Source organism: Erythrolamprus reginae, chromosome 3 (assembly GCF_031021105.1).
Source record: "Erythrolamprus reginae isolate rEryReg1 chromosome 3, rEryReg1.hap1, whole genome shotgun sequence".
Lineage (NCBI taxonomy): Eukaryota > Metazoa > Chordata > Lepidosauria > Squamata > Dipsadidae > Erythrolamprus > Erythrolamprus reginae.
This window is the reverse complement of record NC_091952.1, coordinates 16623857-16643482: the sequence shown is the minus strand read 5'-3', so window position 1 is coordinate 16643482 and position 19626 is coordinate 16623857. Positions and strand designations below refer to the sequence as shown.

Here is a 19626-nt window from a genome sequence, read left to right as displayed (position 1 = left end):
GACCTATCATATGGAGCCAAACAAAGTACACTTTAGTGTCCCTAATACTGCCAGTGGATTAGGGAGGGAAATTAGAAAAGGGCTGATTGGGAAAAACAAATAAAAGCAATAATCATATATACATAATTCAAAATAAAAATTGGAATACTATGTTCAGTTCTGGAGACCTCACCTACAAAAAGATATTGAACGAGTCCAAAGATGGGCTACAAGAATGGTGGAAGGTCTTAAGCATAAAACGTATCAGGAAAGACTTAACGAACTCAATCTGTGTAGTCTGGAGGACGGAAGGGAAAGGGGGGACAGGATAGAAACATTTAAATATGTTAAAGGGTTAAATAAGGTTCAGGAGGGAAGTGTTTTTAATAGGAAAGTGAACACAAGAACAAGGGGACACAATCTGAAGTTAGTTGGGGGAAAGATCCAAAGCAACGTGAGAAAATATTATTTCACTGAAAGAGTAGTAGATCCTTGGAACAAACTTCCAGCAGACGTGGTTGGTAAATCCACAGTAACTGAATTTAAACATGTCTGGGATAAACATACATCCATTGTAAAATAAAATACAGGAAATAGTATAAGGGCAGACTAGATGGACCATGAGGTCTTTTTCTGCCGTCAGTCTTCTATGTTTCTAAAAGGAAATTGAATGTATGTAGAATTTTGGTAGTGGCCAGAGGCTGAAACTTTCATTTTGTTAAATGTATTGGGACTTCTGGCCAAGACAAAGGCCCCCCACCCTTTGGAGTCAGCTTGTTTCTACTGTCTCAATGAGACTTTCCAGTCTCCCTCCCCACACACACACACACATCACTGAGCTGCTGCCATTCATCACTCAAGGAGAAGTATTTGACTTACTGAATTAAAACAGAGATTAGAGTATCAAACATTAACCTTTTTTTAATAACATTGTCTCTATAAAATGTTTTTGCAGTTTTTAAAAATGAAAAAGACAAAACATAACCCAGTAGAAAAATATTTAACATTTAAATGCATTGGTAAATGTTTGCAATCACACCTCACAAGAATCAGTACATTCTACTGAAATGTTAACTTTTAAAATTAGCTTCAGGTCCATATTATAGTATTTACAGACATTCTTAAGAACAAAATATTCCATGCTAAACACCACAGATGAGAGTATTAAAAGAATCAGAATTCTGAAATTAAGATATGTCTACAGCTCATTAGTTGTCATTTAAGACAGATACCAGAATTCTACTAGTGTCCTGCTCATCAAAGATATTTCATTTTACACTGTACCTATATCACAGACATAAAAGCCTTTTGAGTTTTCCATTTTTTGAGTATAAAAACACTCCCCTGTGAAGAAAGGACTATTTTGATATTGGAAGGGAACTATTCTTTTACTTACAGAATTTAGATCTATTTGTTCTAGTACCTGTAGATAGAATGTAGGGCAGTATGGACATACAGCAAGGAACAAAACAAAATATGTGTACCTCTATGTGTGCATGTGTGTTTGTGTGTGTGTGTAAAGAGAAACAACGAAGTACAATTTAAGAGACTTCAATTGTCAGGAGTACATAAATCATGATTATGCATTTTAAAAGGGAGGAGCGATTTCTACCTATAAATGTAGTAGCTATACAATTTCTGATTCTTAGAAAATGTTAGACCAAAATGATTAAGTTCAACAAGTTGCATTGTTCAACAATTTAACCACTGTACCAAATAGACTTTGAAAAACTGAAATTTTAAGCCACTTTTAGTTGATATCTAATTATATAGCATGCAATTTCTGCCACGTTCAGAATAGTTTTCAAAACGGTGGAGCTTCTGTAAACATGAATGTTAAAAATCAAGCTTCTCAGGTTAGCAAATGGCAACTTCCATGAAAACAGCCTGTAAAAAAGCACTTTAGATCCTATTTCAAGTAATAGCGTTTGTTCTCCAAAGCCGAAACCTGTAACAAGCTGCTCAAAATCTTGTGCCCAGAATATATTCTGCAAACACATGAACTGTCTTGAATGCCTGCATTCCAGGTTAAGGAATGTACAATTCAACAGAAAGCCATGCGTGTTACCTTCATGTACAGATTTAGGCAAGTTCTCTCCAAAATTTTAATTTAAAAATCTAAACTACAGATCTATTTTTTAAATAGGTATAAGAATAAATATCTCCAGCTTTGAGGCAGCTCGAAAGTGTTCCTTTCAAATGGTCAGGCCTAACAACTTGGTATAGTTTCTGTCCTATTCTTCCATAAAGGTGGCTGCTGCGATTGGAGATCTCATATTTCCTCTTGCCGAAGAAGTGAATTCTTCTATTTCAGCATTGAGTTTGCTGATTACCCATTCCAATGCTTCACGTCCCTGTGAAGACACAGATTCTTTATTGAAACAAATCCAAGCATCTCGGAGGTCATAGTAATTTATAGAAATGAGCCTGATCATAAATGTTAATGACGTTGGTACTACTTTTAACATTTTAGAACCACTAGGTTAAAGGGTGTAAAGCAGGGGTGTCAAACTCAAGGCCTGGGGGTGGGATCTGGCTCACAGGGCTGCCCTGGAAACAGCAGCCTACGGTGCTTCTGCCAGTGAAAACAGGCTCCCGAGCTGTTTTCAGCTGCGATGGCCTCCTGCAACCCTCTGCCAGCAAAATCAGAGCTCAAATTCAATAACTAGAAAGCTAAAAACCCATAATTAAAAAAAAACATGCACACAACATACCATACATAAACAGTATAGGCCTGGGGAAGATATTTCAATTCCCCCATGCCTGACGGCAGAGGTAGGTTTTAAGGAGTTTGCGGAAGGCAAGGAGGGTGGGGGCAGTTCTAATCTCAGGGGGGAACTGGTTCCAGAGGGTTGGGGCTGCCACAGAGAAGGCATTTCCCCTGGGACCCGCCAAACGACATTGTTTAGTCGACGGGACCCGGAGAAGGCCAACTCTGTGAGACCTAATCGGTCGCTGGGATTCGTGCGGCAGAAGGCGGTCCTGGAGATATTCTGGTCCGATGCCATGAAGGGCTTTATAGGTCAAGACCAACACTTTGAATTGTGACCGGAAATTGATTGGCAACCAATGCAGACTGCGGAGTGTTGGTGTAACATGGGCATACCTTGGGAAGGTTAGTCCTTCATTTCCAGGGCAGCCTTGTGGGCTAGATCTAAGCACCCCATGGTCCAGATCCAGCCTGTGAGTTTGACACCTCTGATCTATATGATCAATATTGCTATCTTGTCAATTCTTGTAAACATTGATTAAGTGGCTAAGCAATATATTATCAAAGCAGATTCTTAGTAAAAAAAAATTCTTGTAGGATCCAATCTGTGTTGATCATTGGATCAGAGATTTAACCTTCCAAGATTTCGGAGTTGTGCAGGAATCCATCCTCAGGGAACTTTTCTCTCATTAGAACTTCTCTGTCATCACATTCCGGTAGAGACGTTCCCTGAGGATAAGCTCTAGCACGAGTCCAAAAGCTCAAAGATTAAACCTCTGGTACTGATGACTGACCCAGATTGGTCCTAAAAGATTATCTAGACACAGATATGTTTACTTCCATTTGGGGGGGGGGGGGGGAATCTGTTTCAATCCCACAAGCGAATTACTTTTATTTATTTTCCTTACTAACAAATGGAAGAGGAAAGAAATCATTTGGGTATCGTTGTTGCAGTATAGCATAAATTGTTGGAATAGGATTATATCATAAATATATATATCTGGACCTCTAGCATAAAAATACTCTGCTTACCCTGATTCTATAAGCCAGGATAGGATGGCACTAACTGCTTATTTATTTTTATTTATTTATTTATTTATTATTTAGATTTGTATGCCGCCCCTCTCTGCAGACTCGGGGCGGCTCACAACAAAGTGAAAACAATTTACAACAAATCTAAATTACTGTTTAAAAATATTTTAAAACCCCATTTTCTAAACACACATACATACAAACATACCATTCATAAATTGTATATGCCCGGGGGAGATGTCTCAGTTCCCCCATGCCTGACGACAAAGGTGGGTCTTAAGGAGCTTACGAAAGGCAAGGAGAATAGGGGCAGTTCTAATCTCCGGGGGGAGTTGGTTCCAGAGAGCCCGGGGCCGCCACAGAGAAGGCTCTTCCCCTGGGGCCTGCCAATCGACATTGTTTAGTTGACGGGACCAGGAGAAGGCCCGCTCTGTGGGACCTAATCGGTCGCTGGGATTTGTGCGGCAGCAGGCGGTCTCGGAGATATTCTGGTCCAGTGCCATGAAGGGCTTTAAAGGTCATAACCAACACTTTGAATTGTGACCGGAAATTGATCGGCAACCAATGCAGACTGCGGAGTGTTGGTGAAACATGGGCATACCTAGGTAGGCCCATGACTGCTCTCGCAGCTGCATTCTGCACGATCTGAAGTTTCCGAACACTTTTCAAAGGTAGCCCCATGTAGAGAGCATTACAGTAGTCGAACCTCGAGGTGATGAGGGCATGAGTGACTGTGAGCAGTGAGTCCCGGTCCAGATAGGGCCGCAACTGGTGCACCAGGCGAACCTGGGCAAACGCGCCCCGCTGCTTAATCTGTATTCCTGGTAATTACAACATATCCTTAAGTTTGAAGTAGGTAATAATCATAAAATATAACACAGCCAGTAATAATCCTCATATTTTCATTCCATTCCAACTCATCCACTATTCTCTCCTGTCTTCTCAAAATAAGTTGGGAATACATACTTTTTTGGCATTAGAAGAAATTGTGTTTTCCATTAGTCCTTCTAAGTAACTGCTGAGACTAACTCCTTTTACACAGATGGTTGCTTCTTGAGTCAAAATAGTTCTATGGAAAAAATAACAATAGTTTTTCGGTTTATTTCTCAAAAAGTAATCAGAAGCTACTTTTGTGCTTCCTATGTCTATAAAAAAATCCCACATATTACAACCACCAATCATTTCCACAAGGATAGTGTGTCTATAGGGAATGGGTACTAATCTCAGAATTGCTTTAAACCCTAAGGTGTGGATATGCATTTTTGTGTTTGCATGGATGGCTCTTGGAATTCCTTCTGACAGAGATCACTGAAAAGAGTAGTGTTTTATACCATAATAATATATAGCACAGGTAGTGCTTGACTTTTAAACCATTTGTTTAGCGACTGAAGTCACAATGGTACTGAAAAGTGATTTATAACTGTTTTTCACATTTACAAGAGCCATGGTGGTGCAATGGTTAGAATGCAATATTGCAGGCTAATTCTGCCAACTGCCGGGAGTTTGATTCTGACCGGCTCAAGGTTGACTCAGCCTTCCATCCTTCTGTGGGTGGAGGCAATGTGCTGACTCTGTAAACCGCTTAGAGAGGGCTGTAAAGCACTATGAAGCGGTATATAAGTCTAAGTGTTATTGCTACAACCATTGCAATATCCACATGGTTATGTAATCGAAATTAAAGCGCCTGGCAACGGGCATGTACTTATGATGGTTGCAGTGTTCTGGGGTCATGTGATCTCCTTTTGCAACCTTTTGAAAAGCAGTCAATAAGGAAGCCAGATTTACTTAATAACCGTGATACTAACTTCGCAGGTACAGTGATTCACTTAACAATTGTAGCAAGAAAGGTTTAAAATTGGGCTAAACTCACTTAACAACTGAAATTTTGGACTCAACTGTGGTCCTAAGCCAACTCTCTCTCTCTTTGTGTGTGTATGTGTGTGTGTATGTTTTCGTAGATTTTCACAGGTATAGGTGTGAAGGTCTTGGCATATTTGGGTTTCTTCCCGTGTAAGTTTCAGAGATTCCTGGCGGACGTTTCAACAAGGTCCCACTCGTCATCTTCAGGCTGGTGCTTGTGGCCTTGTTATATATATAGAGACCCCCCCATTTTTTAATGAAAATGAGCCCCCCAAAGGCATTTTTTGTGTGCAAAACTGGGACATTTTTGCCTTCCCTCAGGCCCCAGGAGCTCTCTGCAGGCCTCCCAAACCCTCTGTCCACCTCATTTTACGAAAAATGGGCTGTATTTGCAGAAAACGGGGTGCACAAGAGGATTTGGGAGGCTTGCAGAGTGCTCCTGGAGGACAAAAAACTTTTTTTCTTATTTATTTATTTGAAATCTTGGTGCGTCTTATAGTCCGAAAATACGGTGGGTTATTACTGTTGTACAGTGGCATTTCACATGTTTAAATTTGAAATAAATTACCACAGATTATATCTGTTGCAATAGTTGAGTAATACTCACTTTTAAATGATCTACTGTGATTTTCTGAAGTATTTCATACAATAAAGAAAAAATAGAGTAAAATTCTGAAATACATTACTTACTTTTCTGGCTCTTGAGGATGTGGCTTATAAATTAGTCTCTCATCTACTGATACTAGATTGGTAAATGAAATCTACAAGAAATTTAATTTAAGTTTCAGTGTTAAAAAATAATTCAGTGAACACAATTAATTTGTGAGAGCATAATTTAATAAGCATAGATTAACATTGGCTTCCTCAAATACAGGTTTTGTTGCACTTTCTCATAAGATCACATGATACACAAACACATTATGATGTATAGCTATAATAATAAAGAAATCCTTTTCACTTGGGAGTATACAATTTAGAAAAGTCAGTCAATTTTACAAAGTACAAAATAGATACTTCCTGAGAAAAATCTGAAATTCTAAGGACTTTAAAAGGAGAAGCACACAGTATCTTTTTAGTATTCTGCCACCTCTGAAGAGATACTTGGAAGTATGACTTACAGCAGCAGTCCTCAAACTTGGCAACTTTAAGACTTCTGGACTTCAACTCCCAGAATTCTCCAGCCATCATAGGCTGGAGCATAGTTGGCTGGAGAATTCTGGGAGTTAAAGTCCACAAGTCTTAAATTTACCAAATTTGAAGACCTCTGACTTACAGGAATTAAGTCTACTAGAAACGTTTAAGTTCATTTGTGTAATACTTACGTTACTAGATTTGAGCTCCATTATTTTCTCAACTGGGTCAACTACAGAGTGCTCTTGAACATAGGTTCTCATTCTACAAGCACCAATAAGCTAGAAGATAAATAGAGCATTAGCTGCATTGTGACATAAGTATAGCATCAAAAGCTGAATGACATTATGTTGTTTCGGAGGCATGAAATAAAAGCAGCAGCAATCCAGAACTTTTGCACTGAGTTCCTTTTCCATAAAGGTTGCTTTATAATATAAATTGGATTTTCCCGCTTCTCTACCCTAATTTAACTGAAGCTCTTTCAAGGCAAGTATGTGAATCAAATGCTCATACAAAATTCAATCGTCCATTTCAGTGGTGAAATTCATTTTTTTTACTACTGATTCTGTGGATGTGGCTTGGTGGGCATGGTGTGGCTTGGTGGGCATGGCAGGGGAAGGATACTGCAAAATCCCCCATTCCCACCCCATTCCTGGGAGAAGGATACTGCAAAATCTCCATTCCTGCCCTACTTGGGGGTCAGCAGGTGCCAAGTCCTGCTGGAAAATTGAAGTCAGCATCCCCATAAAGCTGGGCTGAGGAAGAAAGCATGAAGTACTCAAAAATCTCCCAGTAGACAGCTGTGTTGACCCTGGACGTAATGAAGCATAGTGACCAACACCAGCAGATGACATGGCTCCTCAAATCAACACAGACTGTGGAAGCGTTTGCATCTCATTTGGAAACCAAGGATCCAGAGTATGGAGGAAGAATGGAGATGCACACACAGCAAGATGCTTGAAGTCCAGTGTGAAGTTTCCACAGTCTGTGTTGAATTGGGGAGCCATGTCATCTGCTGGTATTGGTCCACCGTACTTCATTAAGTCCAGGGTCAATGCAGCGGTCTACCAGAAGATTTTGGAGCACTTCATGCTTCCTTCCGCAGCCAAGCTTTATGGGGATGCTGACTTCCATTTTACAGCAGGATTTGGCACCAGCCCGCCCTGCCAAAAGCACCAAAATCTGGTTCAATGACCATAGGATTACTGTGCTTGATTGGCCAGCAAACTCACCTGATTTGAACCCCATAGATAATCTATGGGTCATTGCCAAGAGAAAGATAAAGAGACATGAGATCAAACAATGCAGAAGAGCTGAAGGCCGCTATTGTAGCATCCTGGTCTTCCATAACACCCCAGCAGTGCCCACAGGCTTCCATACCACGCTGCACCGAGGCAGTAATTGCTGCAGAAGGGGCCCAAATCAAGTTCTGAGTACATGTGCATGCTTATACTTTTCAGAGGTCCGATATTGTTCTATGTACATTCCTTGTTTTATTGATTGTATGTAATATTCTAAGTTTCTGAGATTGTGGATTTGGTGTTTTCATGAGGTGTGTCCCATAATCATCACAATTATGACAGGGCTTGAACTATCTTGCCTTGCATGTAGTGAGTCTCTTTCATATATTATATTTCACCTTTTAAGTTGCATTACTGAAATAAACGAACTTTTGCATGATATTCTAATTTTTTTGAGTTTCACCTATAAATTGTCAATTTGTATAAAAGCTGCCTTTATACTTAGTGTTGCTAGCATTGAAATTACTTAACCAACCCATTTTCATGCTGTCCGAAACAGCGTTAAGGGGTGTAATCTGAAGAAAAAAGGAACAATATAGCAATTCAACTTGCTGTAACATGCAGTTGTTTATGATGTAAGAGGCACACAATGGATTCATTCATCAGCTATAAGGAACTGTTGCACAATCCAATGTACCAGTCACCTTTATTATAAAAAAACCCTAAATGAATATGCAATAGTAACATTTTGTGGGAATTTGGTCTATTCAAATTCTGAAACACCACTCAATTATGGAAGTATCCACCTTTTGTATCTTAAATAACAGAAATTCTCAAGAAAGTGTAATGCAATATGCTACAATTGTGGACTATATGCTATGTTTTGTAAAACCAAAATCACATGGGATGCATTCAAGAAAACTATTGAAAGCTCTAATTCTTGGTTTAGCACTTACTGATTTTACAATGGATGGCATTCCCCATTCTGTACTCAGCAGCCGGTGGCTATGTAATTTTCCATTAGTATCTACATGCCGGTCCAAAACATCAACTCCAACTACGCAGGGATTCATGGGATTGGGGTATTTCTGCATAGCAGCTGTAGTAACAGTCTTCCAGGGGTGACTATAAAGCAAAAACAAAAATACAAGAATGGCCAAATTTCATTAGACTACATGATGCCAAATTTTTCTGAAGAGTACTTCTAACTTTTCAATGAAAAGCTGAACAAGGTTCTACAGCTCAATTGCTTGGAACTGCATCTACTTCCAATTTCATAATGGGGAAAAATATAACACAGTGACTAGGTTGCCCAATTGACACCAGAGATCTAGATTCAAATCCATTCCCAACAGTGGAATCTCATTGTCTATGGCAGGGGTAGGCAAAGTTGGCTCTTGCATGACATGTGGACTTCAACTCCCAGAATTCCTGAGCTAGCATGGTTGGCTCAGGAATTCTGGGAGCTGAAGTCCACAAGGCATAGAAGAGCCAACTTTGCCTATGCCTGGTCTATGGCAATGATGGTGAACCTTTTGGGGCTCATGTTCCAAAAGAGTGTGCACACCTTTACCCTCCCCCCTATGTACAATGCCTGCACTGCCCTCCTATGCATGCACACTCCCCCCACTGCCACACTGCACATGTGCACAGGCCTCACAACGGACTCCTAAAGCCTGGGGACGGCGAAAAATAGCAAAATGGGAGAGTGAAAATGGCTCAATGGGCCAACTGGAAGTTTGTTTCTAAACTTCCAGTTGGCCTGTTGGCCATTTTTTGTCATCCCCCGGCTTCAGGAGGCTTCCCTGAAGCCTAGTAAGAGTGAAAATGGCTGAAAAGCAGCCCAAAAAGCGCACACATGCACGCTGGAGCTAGCATATACCAACATCTTGCGTGCCCTCAGATATGGCTCCATGTGCCACCTGTGGCACATGTGCCATAGGTTCACCATCACAGGTCTATGAGGTTAATCACACTCTCAGCCCAATTTATAGAGTTGTTGTTTGGGGGGAAATGGAAAAAAGTGCGACATTTGAATGGAAATCTAACAAACAAACAAACTACATTATGTCCGAACTGAAGAAAGAAACATAATAAAATATGTACAGAATACAAAGAGACAAGCCATATCCTCTACAGAACACATTTTCTCTAGTTAAAAAAAGGACCTACAGTAAGAATAAGAGGCTATAGTGTAGACCGTCAAGGGCCACATAAGGAGTTTGTTTGCCGTTTGGGGGACAGGGTGGACATGGCCTGGTCATTGTGGCCAACCAGATAATTGTGGCCAGGCCCTGGGCAGCAAGGGCCAGTCCCTCACCATCTCTGGGACAGCCTCACAGGCAAATTCTGTGGCCTAGCACGGGCTGTGTGTTTACGTCTGCTGTAGAGTATAGATAAGAGTGTGATAGATAACATATATGTTTGTATGTATGTCTGCTTAATAATGGGTTTTTTTAAATATTTTAAATTGTAAATTATTAGATTTGTTATGAACTGTTTTATTGTGTTGTGAGCCGCCCCGAGTCTACAGATAGGGGCGGCATACAAATCTAATAAATAATAATAATAATAATAATAATAATAATAATAATAATATCTAAAGCACCATGTCCTATTCATGGGCCTGCAGAGCTAGTAATGCAACCCCATAAGGGAAAATATTAAAAATAAAGCAGGTTTCTTATTTATATACATTAACTATATATTTTATAAGAAGCCCAAGACAATTCATCTTTGTTCAATGTGGCCCAAGAACATCAAAAAGTTGGAAAACCACGATCTCAAGGTACATTTTTTCACATATACATGAGATTCCCCAAAATTTGAACAATTCCCAACCTACTGGTATTTTGAAGAGCTTTCCTCTCTTTGGAGAGGTCAACTGATGCCCCTTTTTTCTTGTTCCCTGTGGTTTGCCTTATGCCATTTTTATAAGGGGTTTTGAATTTTTAAAAAATGTTTTTAACAATTGTAAACTCTCAAGAGTTGCTGGGAATTGGGTTTAACAATATAATTTAACAATATACTGTATTTTTCGGGGCATAAGATGCACCTTTGTCCTCCCTAAAAGAGGCTGAAAATCCAGGGGCGTCTAACACTCTGAATGTAGCTTTTTCAAAGGTTTCCCCCCCCAGTCCTAACTCCCAGCTCTTACCTTGTTACTCTTTGCGAAGAATATTTTCCAAGCCCTAAGTCTTTGCAGGGTTTTTTTCATTGCTCTAACTTACTCCAAATGTTTCTTTCCAGCCCTAACCAGGTGCTAATGATGTTCCAAGCTCTTACCAGCTTGCAAGCTCTTTCACTGTCACTCTCTCTGAATTAAGTTTTTTTTAAACCCTAACCGGGGATAATATAATGTGCTGAAGCTGACCAGACTAAGGATGCTAGCCTGAAGAATATCTGGTAAGCAGATTCTTTTTCTTATTTTTCTCCCCCCAAACTAAGGTGCATCTTATACTTCGGAAAATACGGTACTTTCTGGAAAAGGGGAAGAGTAAAACATTAAGCATTGATGTTTAATCTTAACAAAAGAGAGCTGAAGACATCTCTCTATATAGAGCTACATAGAGCGCTGGTGAGACCACATTTGGAATACTGTGTTCAGTTCTGGAGACCTCACCTACAAAAAGATATTGACAAAATTGAACGGGTCCAAAGACGGGCTACAAGAATGGTGGAAGGTCTTAAGCATAAAACGTATCAGGAAAGACTTAATGAACTCAATCTGTATAGTCTGGAGGACAGAAGGAAAAGGGGGGACATGATCGAAACATTTAAATATGTTAAAGGGTTAAATAAGGTCCAGGAGGGAAGTGGTTTAATAGGAAAGTGAACACAAGAACAAGGGGACACAATCTGAAGTCAGCTGGGGGAAAGATCAAAAGCAACATGGGAAAATATTATTTTACTGAAAGAGTAGTAGATCCTTGGAACAAACTTCCAGCAGATGTGGTAGATAAATCCACAGTAACTGAATTTAAACATGCCTGGGATAAACATATATCCATCCTAAGATAAAATACACGAAATAGTATAAGGGCAGACTAGATGGACCATGAGGTCTTTTTCTGCCGTCAGACTTCTATGTTTCTGTGCTTCTCTTCAAATGCCTGAAGGGTTCCACAGTTAAGGACCGTCCTTTATTTCTCCAGACAGCTGTCCAGGGAATAAAGATCTTAACAGTGAAAGAAAGTTTTTGGTTGATTTCAATTTAGAAACAGCTTCTTAAGAACCATTCGACACCTGCTAAGGATGGCAGGTTATGCTCAAACAGAGCCATTTTGCAAGATGCTTTAATCTGGATTCTAGCTCTGGCAAGGGGTTAGTTTTAGTGGCTTACAGGAATCCTCTCAAAACTATACGTCTACATACAAGGTAATAGTGTTATCCCCCAGGACAACTGCTTTGTCACAATCATGCTGAAAACAAAAACACAACTGAAAGCTAAATCCTGGCATTGTACTTTATAATTCCTGCTTCTGAAAAACAGCAAAAGCTCATCTTTTCTGCTTTTGCTCTCCCCTCCCTCCCTGCCTTTCCCTTTACCAACCACAGAGTTGACTGCAGGAGCTAGGTATGTTTAGTTTAATTTTAAAAAAGACTAGGGGAGACATGATAGCAGTGTTCCCATATCTCAGGAGTTGCCACAAAGAAGAGGGAATCAAGCTATTTTCCAAAGCATCTGAAGGTAGAACAAGAAGCAATGGGTGGAAACTAAACAAGAAGAGAAGCAATTTAGAACTAAGGAGAAATTTCTGGAGAGTTATAACAATTAATCTGTGGAACAGCTTAGAAACATAGAAGACTGACGGCAGAAAAAGACCTCATGATCCATCTAGTCTGCCCTTATACTATTTTCTGTATTTTATCTTAGGATGGATATATGTTTATCCCAGGCATGTTTAAATTCAGTTACTGTGGATTTATCAACCACGTCTGCTGGAAGTTTGTTCCAAGGATCTACTACTCTTTCAGTAAAATAATATTTTCTCATGTTGCTTTTGATCTTTCCCTCAACTAACTTCAGATTGTGTCCCCTTGTTCTTGTGTTCACTTTCCTATTAAAAACACTTCCCTCCTGCCCCCAGAAGTTGTGAATGTTCCAACACTGGAAATTTTAAAGAAAAGATAACCATTTGTCTGAAATGCTGTAAAGTTTCTTGCCTAAGCAGGGGGTTGGACTAGAACAGCGTTTCCCAACCGGTGTGCCGCGGCACAGTAGTGTGCCGCGAGACATGGCCAGGTGTGCTGCGAGAAGCTCCAGCTGGGCGGGGCGCTGCCGGCGCCCCTGCCTGAGTGTCGTCCTGTGGATGGTCTTGGGCTTCACAGTCGCTTCCTAGTTCCCTCTCCTCCCACCGCCTGTGTCTCCCGCCGTCGCCTCCCACCAAGCCCGTTGCCGTGGGTTCCTCGAGTGGGAGCTGCCGCTTCCCTCCGTCCAGCTCAGCCACGCTGCCGTAGAAAGCACAGAGGTTATTGCCACCGCTTCTGCCTCCACTCAGGGAGCCACCGTGGTCACCGCGCCTTTTCCTCTCGCTCAGCTCAACCACGATGGCTGCCTGAGTAGAGGCAGAGGCGGCGGCAATAACCTCTTGGCGGAGGGGAAGCGCTGACGGGCTCTCCTCCTTCCCCACCCCCGCGCTTCTCTCCCGCCCTGGCTTTTGCTTCGCCCCATGATTTCCCCGCAATTTCATCCAGGCCACCTCTTGCCTCCTTTTGAACTGCGGGGAAATCTGCGGGCGAAGCAAAAGCCAGGGCGGGAGAGAAGCGCGGGGGTGGGGAAGGAGGAGAGCCCGTCAGCGCTTCCCCTCCGCCAAGCTGCCTGCTTGTCCTCGCGCCTCATTGCTACCTCCTGCCTTTTTCCAGGGGCCTTTGGAAGGTACCCAGGGAAGGGGGGGGATTGGGGGTGGCTGCAGCGGCTTCTCGTCCTCCTCATCGGGCTGCTAACGCCCGCCCGGCCCCTCTTGCATGCAGCTGAGGCAGGATTTGGAATGTCGGGGGTGTGTGCGTGCGGGCTCCGCATCCCCCTGCCACCCGGAACATTTAAAATAAGAAAAACCTTCGCCGGCCTCCGCAGAGAAGAAAGGAAGAGAGAGCAAGAGAGAGAGAGCAAGAGAGACATAGCAAGAGAGGCAGAGAGAGAGAGAGAGAGAGAGAGAGAGAGAGCAAGAGAGACATAGCAAGAGAGGCAGAGAGAGAGAGAGAGACAGAGAAAGAGAAAAAGAAAGAGAGCTAGCAAGAGAGAGAAAGAGAGACAGAGAAAAAGAAAGAGAGACAGAGAGAGAGAAAGAGATAGCAAGAGAGAGAGAAAGAGAGAGAAAAAGAGAGAGAATGAAAGAGAGATAGCAAGAGAGGCAGAGAGAGCAAGGGAGAGAGAAAGACATATAGGGAGGGAAGGAGGGAGAGAGAAAGAGAGCAAAAGAGAGAGGAAGAAAGAAAGAAAGAGGGATGGAGAAAGAGAAAGAAGGGAAGGAAGGAAGAGAGAGAAAGAGTGAGGGAGAAATAGAGCGAAATGGAGGAAGATTTTTTTTTGTCAAAACTTTTCTTTAGCGCGCCCCCCCCCCCCCTTCAGTGTTCCCCAGGATTTTGAAAATGTGAATAATGTGCTGCGGCTCAAAAAAGGTTGGGAAACACTGGACTAGAAGACCTCTTTGGTCCCTTCCAACTCTTCTCATGTATCTCCATTAACAGGTGCCCAGTTTATAATCGATTATTATAAATGAAGCCATCATTTTGAGTTAGAGACTATGCCCTGCCACAAGTAGAAAAGTACAGTGGGAATTGGGGAAGGAAAGATACTAGCCACAACGAATTCTTTCCAGAGGTTCAAAGTCATTGGAAGTACAGGGGAGGATCGTGGATGTTGAGAGAACTGGAGTGGTCTATGTGATGAACTTGTGGGTGAAGGGTAGCGACCTTCCCAGCCTCCCCAAGGGCAGGTGCTGTGTGTCCCCCCCCGTCCCCCCGCTTTCTTCGAAATCCCCAAAGGGAGACTTTGTCCTGAAGCTAAAAAATACTGGAGGAAAATACATAAATGGATGAAGGAAATACTGTATTAGGTATAACAATCGAGAACACACCGGAATTTTTCCTACTAGGAATTATTAGGAAACAATACTCCCAAAATGTCAAATATTTAATGCTACACATTGGGACAACGGCATGGATTAAATATGCCCAACTTTCCAGACCCTCAGGTACCTTTGGAGAAGGAAATTATATTTTAAAAATTATGACTGCGCTGAGATGGCCCGTTTAACAATGGAATTAAACAATCAAAATGCCTCTGAGTACCATAATATAGACTAAATAGTATGAATGGACAAAGAAAATAAAGACTAAGGGACACTAGGAGATGGATGTGGAAGAAGAGGCAACAAGGAAAAACCATGTACTGTATAAATGTATAAAAAAACAACTGCTGCCAACCTGCCTGCCATTGAGGACCTGTATACTGCATGAGTCAAAAAGAGGGCCATGAAAATATTGACTGACCCCTCGCATCCTGGACCCCTCCTTCGAGAGAGGCGGCATATAAATCTACCGGTAATAAATAATAATAATAAACAATTTCAACTCCTCCCCTCAAAATGACGATATAGAGCACTGCACACCACAACTAGACACAAGAACAGTTTTCTCCTGAAAGCCATCACTCTGCTAAACAAATAATTCCCTCAAGACTCAACTTATTTACTAAGTCTGCACTACTATTACTACTATTTTTTCTCATCGTTCCTATCATCCATTTCCTCCCACTTTTGACCGCATGACTGTAACTTACTTAGTCATTCATTCATTCAATTGTTATACTGCCCTTCTCCTTAGACTCAGGGCGGCTTACAACATGTTAGCAATAGCACTTTTTAACAGAGCCCGCATATTGCCCCCACAATCCGGGTCCTCATTTTACCCACCTCAGAAGGATGGAAGGCTGAATCAACCTTGAGCCGGTGATGAGATTTGAACCGCTGACCCACAGATCTACAGTCAGCTTCAGTGGCCTGTAGTACAGCACTCTATCTGCTGGGCCACCCGGGCGTGCATCCTTAAGATTTTTATTAATATTGTTTCCTCATTGCTTATTTGACCCCTATGACAATCATTAAGTGTTGCATCTCATGATTCTTGACAAATGTTGTAAGCTGCCCCGAGTCTTCGGGGAGAGGCGGCATACAAATCTATTAAATTATTATTATTATTATTATTATTATTATTATTATTATTATTATTATTAAATGTCTCTTTTCCTTTTATGTACACTGAGAGCATCTGCACCAAAGCCAAATTCCTTGTGTCCAATCCCACTTGGCCAATGAAGAATTCTATTTTATTCTAAATTATGCAAACACTAAAATCAATGTACAGACATGTAGATCTGGTCAGAAATGTTAAGATGTAAAAATGTGAATATCAATACAATACAATGCATTGGCTGCCGATCAATTTCCGGTCACAATTCAAAGTGTTGGTTATGACCTTTAAAGCCCTTCATGGCATCGGACCAGAATACCTCCGAGACCGCCTCCTGCCACACGAATCCCAACGACCGATTAGGTCCCACAGAGTGGGCCTTCTCCGGGTCCCGTCAACTAAACAGTGTCGGTTGGCGGGCCCCAGGGGAAGAGCCTTCTCTGTGGCGGCACCGGCTCTCTGGAACCAACTCCCCCTGGAGATTAGAACTGCCCCTACTCTTCCTGCCTTCCGTAAATTCCTTAAAACCCACCTTTGCCGTCAGGCATGGGGGAATTAAGACATCTCCCCCTGGGCATGTTTAAATTGTGTATGGTATGCTTGTGAGTGTGTCTGTTAGTATATGGGGTTTTCTTTTAAATCTTAAATGTTTTAAACTTGCTCGGATTATTTATGATTTGTTTTCTCTGCTGTGAGCCGCCCCGAGTCCTCGGAGAGGGGCGGCATACAAATCTAAATAATAAATAAAATAATAAATAAAAGGAGCCGAGGGCTGCACGATTTCAAGCAATGCGGTGGCTTTGACACCTGCGAACCCCCGTTATCCGGGCTGGGAGAACGATGGGCCTTGTAGTCCCTCGCACCGTCTCCGCCAAGGTCAGCCCCGGAGGGTTTCCCCACGCCGAGACACACGGTCGAATGAATGAGCTACCGAAGCTGACGGCCGCATGGAGAAGGAGGATACCCCCTCCCACGGGGTTCGAAGGACCGAGCCAAGCCTTCGGTATCGCCCCCCAGGGAGGGAATGGGAGCTTCCGTTACCCTGGCGACACCTCCCCCCCTCCCCAAGAACCGTCGCTACGCAGACGCCTCGCCCACTCACTCGAAGGTGTGTTCCGAGGTCCAGATCTTCATTGTGAAGGCCGCCGGTGCTTCTTGGCAACCCTCCGGGGAAACGCCGCCTTCGCCGGCCCGCCAACGCCGAAAAGGAACTCGCGGCGAGGGAGCGTCGCCGAAAGAAGCCGGGCGAGGCGGAGACCCCAAAGGCGCCTGCGCGGTTGGTGCGAGGCGCGGAAGAGTGGGTGGGGCCATGCGTTAGGGAAGCCTCGGATAGGGCGGCTAACCATTGAGGGGCGGTGACGTCAGAACTGAAATCAACGTCCCTCCCTTTTTTTAACCTGTCACCCGGCCCGTACGGCTGCGCCTGCGCGAAAAGGTAACGGGCTTGTTTTAAGCTTGAGGAGAGGCTCTTGGGGTTGTGGGGAGAGAAGATGCGCGGCGTTCCTTCCTCCCCATCTATGGAGATTCTCACTCATCTAGGGTCACGGGTAGGCAAAGTTGGCTCTTCTATGACTTGTGGACTTCAACTCCCAGAATTCCTGAGCCAGTCATGTTAGCTGAGGAATTCTGGGATTTGAAGTCCACATGTCATAGAAGAGCCAACTTTGCGTACCTCTGATCTAGGTCATGGTGCTTTTTTTAAAAAAAGAGGCTGGTTGTTGGTTTTTCTTTGAAGATGTTTCCTACCCTCCAGTCAGAGTTGAAGAAGCTTCTTTGGATGAGAAGCGAAACATCTTTAAAGAAAAACCAGTTGTTTCCATTAATATATCCTCAGCATTTGTGGCCTTAAGAGCCTCAGTGAGGTAAACAAGTAGCATAAATTATTCGTATTGCATCCCAAGTACAGCTTAAATATACTCAAAAAAAAAAATTAAGGGGAACACTTAAACAACACAATATAACTCCAAGTAAATCAAACTTTTGTGAAATCAAACTGTCCACTTAGGAAGCAACACTGATTGACAATAAATTTCACATGTTGTCAGCACATTCAACTTTGTACAGAATAAAGTATTCAATGAGAATATCTCATTCATTCAGATCTAGGATGTGTTCTTTGAGTGTTCTCTTTATTTTTTTAAGCAGTGTAATTGTATACTGCATAAGTCAAAAAGAGGGCTGTGAAAATATTTATTGACCCTTCGCATCCTGGACATAAACTCAAAACGTTGCTACAGAGCACTGCACACCAGGACAACTAGACACAAGAACAGTTTCCCCCCGACTGCCATCACTCTGCTAAACAAATAATTCCCTCAGCACTGACAAATTATTTACTAAGTCTGCACTACTATTACTACTAGTGTTCCTTATCATTCCTATCACCCATGTCCTCTCACTTTTGACTGTATGACTAAATTGTTGCTTGTATCCTTAAGATTTCTATTAATATTGTTTCCTGATTGCTTATTTAACCCCTATGTCAATCATTAAGTGTTGTATCTTCTGATTCTTGACAAATGTATATTTTCTTCTATGTACACTGAGCGCATATGCCCCAAAGACAAATTCCCTGGGTGCCCAATCACACTTGACCAATAAAGAATTCTAAATCCAATAATGAATTCTAAAAAACAATTGTAGAAGAAGAGTCTTTCAGCAGCTACAAATGAAAATGCCATATATGTAGTCCTTGACTTACAATCATTCATTTAGTGACTGGAAATTGTGCAAGGGGACGCACATAAAACACCACAATGCGTAATGGTAGGAAAAGATAAGAGGAACCTGCCCCTGGTGGTGATGGGGCAGTCAAAACTTCTCATAGGATACAGAAACAAATGATAGTACATTTGGTATATGTGATGGTCAGAAAGCAAAGGTTCAGATAATAAAAAGACACTGGTTATATTTGAAGCTTGAACAATAGAAAACATTGGTTCTAGATGACATTTCACAAGTGGCAAATTCATGAGATTGATTGATTGATTGGATTTGTATATCGCCCCTCTCCGAAGACTTGGAGTTACATTACTCTTTTCCAGCTTGGTGTGCATGGTTCTTAAAACTTGCAAATATATTCAAGGACTTTCAGAATATGATCTCTGTTGTTTAGTGCTGGAAAAAAAGTTCGTGTATATTAAAAAGAAATGGCTAAGGAAAGAAAAACATGTTTACCTGAAGTTAGAAAAGCTAATAATAAAGGCTAAAATTCCAGGAAAGTTCTTCAGGTTTTCCAAATTAATTTCATCCCAACTGTGTGGGCTGTAACTCCCTTAATAGAATAGAATACTTTATTGGCCAATTGGACACAACAGGAATTCGTCTTTGGTATGTAAACTTTCACTGTACATAAAAAATACATTCACAAGATACAACATTTAGTGATAGTCATAGGTTACTAAATAAGCAATCATAATTATAGTAGGAAATTAATTAAAAAATATAAGTTGTAAAGATGCAAGCAAGACGGTTATAGCC

General features: G+C 41.8%; 1 protein-coding gene across 2 annotated transcripts in view; it reads right to left on the bottom strand.

Moving 5' to 3' along the window:
• The window catches only part of PRELID3B (PRELI domain containing 3B), a 137309-nt gene extending 119866 nt beyond the window's left edge, over window positions 1-17443 (bottom strand). The window contains exons 1-6 of one of the 2 annotated variants that reach the window (XR_011558503.1): window positions 17249-17411; window positions 8910-9078; window positions 6904-6993; window positions 6272-6342; window positions 4688-4790; window positions 895-2333 (exon numbers count right to left, since the gene is read on the bottom strand). Coding sequence is in view for 1 of the 2 variants with exons in the window: in XM_070744546.1 (XP_070600647.1) it covers window positions 2214-2333; window positions 4688-4790; window positions 6272-6342; window positions 6904-6993; window positions 8910-9078; window positions 17249-17280 (585 nt within the window). In the remaining variant the exon portion in view is untranslated. Of the gene's footprint in view, window positions 1-874; window positions 2334-4687; window positions 4791-6271; window positions 6343-6903; window positions 6994-8909; window positions 9079-17248 lie in introns of those variants that run through there. The other variant, XM_070744546.1, reaches the window with a different exon arrangement.
• Window positions 17444-19626: the final 2183 nt, after the last annotated feature.